Source organism: Camelina sativa, chromosome 3, assembly GCF_000633955.1.
Source record: "Camelina sativa cultivar DH55 chromosome 3, Cs, whole genome shotgun sequence".
Taxonomy (NCBI): domain Eukaryota; kingdom Viridiplantae; phylum Streptophyta; class Magnoliopsida; order Brassicales; family Brassicaceae; genus Camelina; species Camelina sativa.
This window is the reverse complement of record NC_025687.1, coordinates 6,187,096-6,193,739: the sequence shown is the minus strand read 5'-3', so window position 1 is coordinate 6,193,739 and position 6,644 is coordinate 6,187,096. Positions and strand designations below refer to the sequence as shown.

The 6,644-nt window shown below is 34.6% G+C and overlaps 1 protein-coding gene and 1 pseudogene across 1 annotated transcript; one reads left to right on the top strand and one right to left on the bottom strand.

The window, feature by feature from the left end:
- On the top strand, positions 2,366-3,200 carry LOC104772504 (basic leucine zipper 43-like). The gene has a single exon (XM_010497109.1). It carries the CDS (start codon positions 2,470-2,472, stop codon positions 3,058-3,060), a length of 591 nt encoding a protein of 196 aa, XP_010495411.1. The 5' UTR covers positions 2,366-2,469; the 3' UTR covers positions 3,061-3,200.
- On the bottom strand, positions 4,947-5,980 carry LOC104772494 (annotated as a pseudogene).

Genomic DNA, 6,644 nt, shown 5'->3' with positions numbered 1-6,644 from the left:
GAGCTTCGGAGGAGAGGTTGGTTGCAAGACATTGGGTGTTAGAGAGTTCATCAATGAAGCTAAACGCAGGTGCAAAGAAGTGATGTAATATCGTGCTAGAACAGGTGGGTCCTCTCTGCCATGGAAATGGTGATCAAGGGTTCCACACAAAGTTTGCAATCAACACAACACAAGGACATAAATAAACGGCCTGAGCTTCAGAGGAGGGTATGATTGCTGGGAAATAGGAGAGACGTGATAACTCCAGATTTGGGGGCCAATAGACAATGTCATAAGTTGAGCAGTAGCTATGGTTCTAACATACCCCTTGTACATCCAAGACAGACTAGCTACACGGATTCTCTGATGCAGTCTTCGAACACCGAGGATATCCAAGCAAACTAGTAACAATCTATAGGAGAACAAAGGGTTAGAATGAGAGAACCTGGACATTTGGAGGTTTTGCAAGACCATTTGGGAAGCCAACAAGCCGAGTTTGGGTCCAAAACTCATCCACAGAAATCCAGTGGATAATGAGGATGGCCAGGAGAGTTGGTTCGTGCAACGGCTAACCGGAGATGGGAAGAAGTTCTGCTTCTCTGGTGGGTGTGGCCATGAGTCTGCGAAGCTCTCAGGGTGACATGTCTCTATAGCGAGAGTCCAATAGCGGAGGCAAGTCGCATAGCTGAAAGATTCCCCGCCAGTCAACGATTCCGACGTCCCCTGGGGAGGTTCAGATGATGTTGCGGAACAGGGTTCTTCAGAGGCGGAGCACAATCCGGTTCGAGAGAATTGGGGGTGCAGGGACTTTGAAGACGTCGACGGTAGGGTTGGGCGAGGGTAAAAGAGGATGGGATCCGCCGGACTCCACATCCTTCGGTATGAGAGCGAGGGCAAGCCTTCTTCGTCTGGATCTGGGTTAAAGGTCGAGAACTGGTAACGACTCAAAAGGAGAAAATAAAAGGGGAAGATAGAGCTAACAAAGGAAACTAAGGAAACCATGAAACAGCAGAGCATCGAAGTGGGTGAGAGGACCCGACGCCGGCGAGCCGGAGCTTTACCAACGTCGGAAAGAATTGTTGATCGCGGCGCCTCGAAAATAGTGTCCGAAAGAGAAAATATTAGGACGAACTAGATCCTTTGTTTTGTTCGTTTTTATATGCTTTGGGGTCTATTGTCTTCTATCGTTGATTTTTAAAATAAAATGAAAGCATGTACTATTAGTTAAGTCCAATAGTTGGAAAACCCCAAATTAATTTTTGAACTAGTTTGATAAATGATTACTAGTTAATTTAGGAAACATGTATGCATTGTAAAAGTATGGAGTAGTAACTGTGGTCCTCTGGATTAGAGCCATATAACTCAATTAACAAATACTCCATCAGTCAAGTATATCATAATAACACACAAACATAAAATCATATCTAACTATACTATTAATCATAAATGGGGGTAAAAGTTATTGACCTTACTAAGTTATAAGAAATTTTCAATGTTGATGTTTTTCACTACTGGATATATATATCACATGACTTAATCTCTAATCATAAAAATAAAGACTTCTTGAACAGAGTTGCCAGTGGAAACCCCACCATTTTTCTTTTTGTTCCTTGAATATTTCAGAAACCAAATAATTTTCCATGCTCAATGGTAAAAATGTTTCGGAAAATAGGTACGTAAGAACTATACAACATTTACCGGTTAGAAAAAGAAAAAAAAAAGGACTATGATTCAGATTGCTACAGTTTATTCCACAGTAATTTATCTAATACGCGAGGAATATTTATGGTTGGTGATATGACATAAGACAATCATAGCTATTATTAGTAAGAGCCTTTTTTTTTGTTTTGGCAAAATAGTAAGAGAAATAACTCTCTAATAACTAATAATATTAACAATATATATATATCTTTGTAATTTTGATTATTCATTTCAAGTGCCAAAATGAAGTCATTAAAAAAAACTAAAAAATATATTCAACTTATACGAATTTCTTAAACCCTTTTCTTTTTGGTCCAAACGAATTTCTTAAACCCATATGCAACAAATACAATAGAAGTTGGCTGAATTTTGGAGACATCTCACAATACCATCAAACCCACCCAAACAAAAAAGTTAGTCCACCTAAACACAATGAACTTTAATTTGTTGTTCTACAAAACAATTTAGAAAGAAACAAATTGATTTTTTTTTTACATACCACCATTAGTTAACTATATTTCTTTTTATGAAATCGGGTATTCCAAATCACGGTACTACAACTTCCTTTTAAAAAATGAACTTAATCTTTCTGTATCTAACATATTTATTATTAATTTATATATAACACCATTTTCTACGTAACTTTTTTCCTCCGGCCACCTCTATAAAACCCTTCGCTCTCTCTTTCCCTTATTTCAAAACCACTTCACACAACTCTCCCTCGCCCTCTCTCTCTTCAAAAACATCGCACAAGAAAAATCTCGAAACAAATCAAAGCAAAGATCGAACATGAATACAATCCCAGCGGAACTCAGCGGATACTTCCATTATCTAACACCGGATAAATATAATAGCCAAACATCAATCATGGAGTCTGAGTACTTCAACATGCCCTCTTCTCCTACTTCTTCTTCCTCCTTCTACCACCTTAACGGTCTGATCAACAACAACAACTACTCTTCGTCATCCAACGGTCAAGATCTAATGACGAGCAACAACTCAACATCGGACGAAGATCACCAACAAAGCATGATCATAGATGAGAGGAAACAAAGAAGAATGATCTCTAACAGAGAATCTGCTCGTAGGTCAAGGATGAGAAAGCAGAGACATCTCGATGAGCTTTGGTCTCAAGTGATAAGACTTCGTTCTGATAACCACTGTCTTATCGATAAGCTGAACCGCGTATCTGAAAGCCATGAGCTTGCCTTAAAAGAGAACGCTAAGCTTAAAGAAGAAACTTCTGATCTCAGACAGCTTATCTCTGATATTAAGTCAAACAACGAAGACGACAACAGTTTTCTAAGAGAGCTCGAAGATTCAGTATCGAACTCTAGATCGGATTCGAACCAAAGGTGCAGAGATTTTGAGTTGTGTTAATGATCTTGATCATTGTTCTGCTTTTGTCAAGAATGTAGATTTCATAAGGATCATATATATTGTATTATATATATGATATAATATTATCATTAATGTTGTTCTCTATCGCGAAAAAAACAAAACAATGTTCTTCTATATCTTTTTCTTTTAGCCAACTTGAGTTAGTTAAGAATAATGCTAATGATCATGCGCATACGATACATATTATATTATTCTCAGATTTAAAGCTCTTTTCAAATGATAAGCATCCACAAAAAATATATATATATAAAAAGTCTAAAAAACATTTCAAAACTTAAAATATCATTCTGTTAATTACAAATCTTAGGTTAACCATGTAAATTAATCCCACTGGGACAATAGGTTCCACGGATGACATATTTTTAAAAAATGTTTACTTATGTTTGGTCGACACGAAATTTTGATCAGTTGAATGTAACTTTCAAGATTTTTTTTTTTTTTTTTTTTTTTTTGGCAAACTCTTTCAAGAAAACTAAAAAAATATTTTCTGTTAATTTATTGTTTGTCCGTACTTCTCGTTATATACTTTTATATGATTGTAACTTGTAAGAAAGTGTACACGCCTTGGTTACCAATAAATTTGTTTGTACCGATAAGTTGCTAAATTTCCAGGCATGGAGTTTTAAACCGTAAAATTCCACTAATTTATAATACGATTATCAAAATACTAAATGTATGAGATATACCAACTAACGTGCTACAATTCTGCAAATTTTAAACTATAACAACAACAACAAGAAAAAAACAGTCTTACTCGCAAATTTTCAGCTCGCCGCATAAATAGACTTGCATCATGAAAGAAAAAAAGAACATTCATGGCAAACAACGATATAAGATGAAGTTGATTTGCTAAAAATGGTGGACCTTCTTCTTTTCAATTTTAATCAACCATTTTAATCATTACCCCCTTTTTCTCATTGTAGTAGTACTTATTTATTTTAACCATTTTAACTATTTAAGCATCACAAATTCAAGTTTTGACAAAAGCCACCTAGAAATTGTTTTTTCTTTTCAAAATTTTCACCTGACGAATAATATTCTTCTAAATCCAAACACATCAAATCAAAAGAGAGAGATCAGTGTACATCATAATACTGGAAAATATAGTTAAATTATCTTCGACGTTGTTTTATTCGTTCTTTTGCTTTCATATGTTATGGCTATGCACTGTTAACATCTTTGTTAAATATAATTATTATTCTAATTTTTGGAAGTACATTTGGATCCATAACTGGCCGAAGTATAGAAGTTTAATACGTTTATTGTTCAAACACTTACGTTTTTGTGATTAAAAAAAACGCCTTTCCAAGCCAAAAAAATAGATCAAAATGTTGCATATTATTTGTTGAATCATCAATCGTAGATATTATTGTCAATGGTTCAATATAAGACTATAAAACTTGGTGGATGGTATTGGTAGTTGACTGAAATTAGACAAAAGCAGGTGGAGGCTCCTGGTGATAGTGCCTCTGCAAAAAAAAAGTTCAAAATAAAACACACGCACACACACATATCTATGAACGGAAACTAGTTAATTACATCAATATCATACAAATATACATATATACACATTTTTAACATATGTAATCCTTTTTTCCTATTCAAACTTTGTTACATAAGTAATCACATCACTCACCATTTCTATTACATACCATTCTACCTTCTTTTAAATTCTAATCTATATATTCATATAACGTTCTGCATGTTTGTTTCATTTACAGGATGGCTATAAGCTTCTATTTAGGCCTATAACAGTAAGACAAAAGCCCACGTAGTTTTTTTCTTTCTAGTCCGAACAGCTAAGTTAAAGTATCTGGTCGTCTAGCCCAATTAAACTTTGTGCTATCACAACCTTATGAGATATATTAACAGAAACTAAACGAAGATTAGGATAAAAGAACAAAGAACATGAAGTCATGAAACACATGGTCAAGGAGACCTTGCTTACGTTTATAGTTTGTTAAATAAAAGACAAATAGTAATAGTTCTTGTTTCAAGGAGATAGGTTTAAGTCTTGTGTGTAGATGTAATCGGTGTGAGCAGCTACGGCTTTCTTCACAAAGACATTCTTCTTCACTGTCTGAATTCTTGCACTCTAGTACTCCAACTCCATCACCTTTACTGTTTCTTGCTTTCTCCTAGATCCACCACCAAAAATTAATAAACTAGACATATGAATCACACTCGAAATTACTCATTTATATCTTTCAATGAATTTTCTGGTTCTCGAATAAATTATCTGTAACCACCGTATGCTGAAACTAATAATTGACAAGACATAGTTCACAACTTATATTATATAATTTGATCTTTTATATGTATTTGAAGGCCCAAAAATAATTAAAAAAAAAAAGTATATGTGATTAAGGCCTATTTTTCAAAAATTGAACAGGGACTATAAATTTTTTTGCAATTTTTACACGGGCCCTCGTTACTATCAACCATGCATGAACCAATATCAGTAGAAATTTATTATGTTCGCTTTGGATCGAAAAATTAATATATCTACAAACTTATATCAAAACCCTTTAATTAATCCCATTAGAGAAAAAGAAAGAAGAACCAAAGAAAAGTGTATCGACGAACTTACATGTGCGGAGGGAGATGGTTTAGGAGGAGCAAAACCATCTTCTCTTGATATAACACGTGAAGCCATGCTTACAAGCAATACTAGAGTGAAGAAGAAGATCATCACTTCCCTTTTCTTCTTCATCATTTCTTTCCTTTTTCTTGTTCTTCTCTCTAGTAAGAGTTGAATAAATAAAGTGTTATTTTTGTATATAAAGGCCATACAGATAAATGTATTAACAATAGTATACAGAGATATTTGACTTTAGTATATTAGTAGTATAAAATACTAAGATGCGGGCCATGCGGCTGGATAGACCATAAATGCTGTATAGAGAAATGGGGGTGGGGGNACATGTGCGGAGGGAGATGGTTTAGGAGGAGCAAAACCATCTTCTCTTGAAATAACACGTGAAGCCATGCTTAGAAGCAATACTAGAGTGAAGAAGAAGAAGATCATCACTTCACTTTTCTTCTTCATCATTTCTTTCCTTTTTCTTCTACTTCTCTCTAAGAGTTGAATAAATAAAAGTGTTATTTTGTATATAAAGGCCATACAGATAAATTTATTAACAAATACTAATATACAGAGATATTTGACTTTAGTATATTAGTAGTATAAAATACGAAGATGCGGCTGGATAGACCATAAATGCTGTATAGAGAAATGGGGGTTTCATAATGAAGCAGAAGGAGGAAAGATCGATGAAGCAGAAAAAGAGAGAGAGAGAAAGGGAAGTCAAACTTTGGCATCTTGGTGTCAACGCTTTCATTTCTCCTAGGAAACGTCACCTCTTCTTGTTTCAATGTGACTTTCAATATATCGAAATATCATGGACCTTTTAAATAGTACTACTTATAGATTTAAGATTGTTTTTGTATATGCTTTTATATATTTTTCTTTTCTGTCTGATTCTTTGTAATAAGTACTAAATTAAAATTCTAGTTTCAAGTCTAAAGCTCGTTCTTGTCGTGGGGGATGGGGGGGGGGGGGG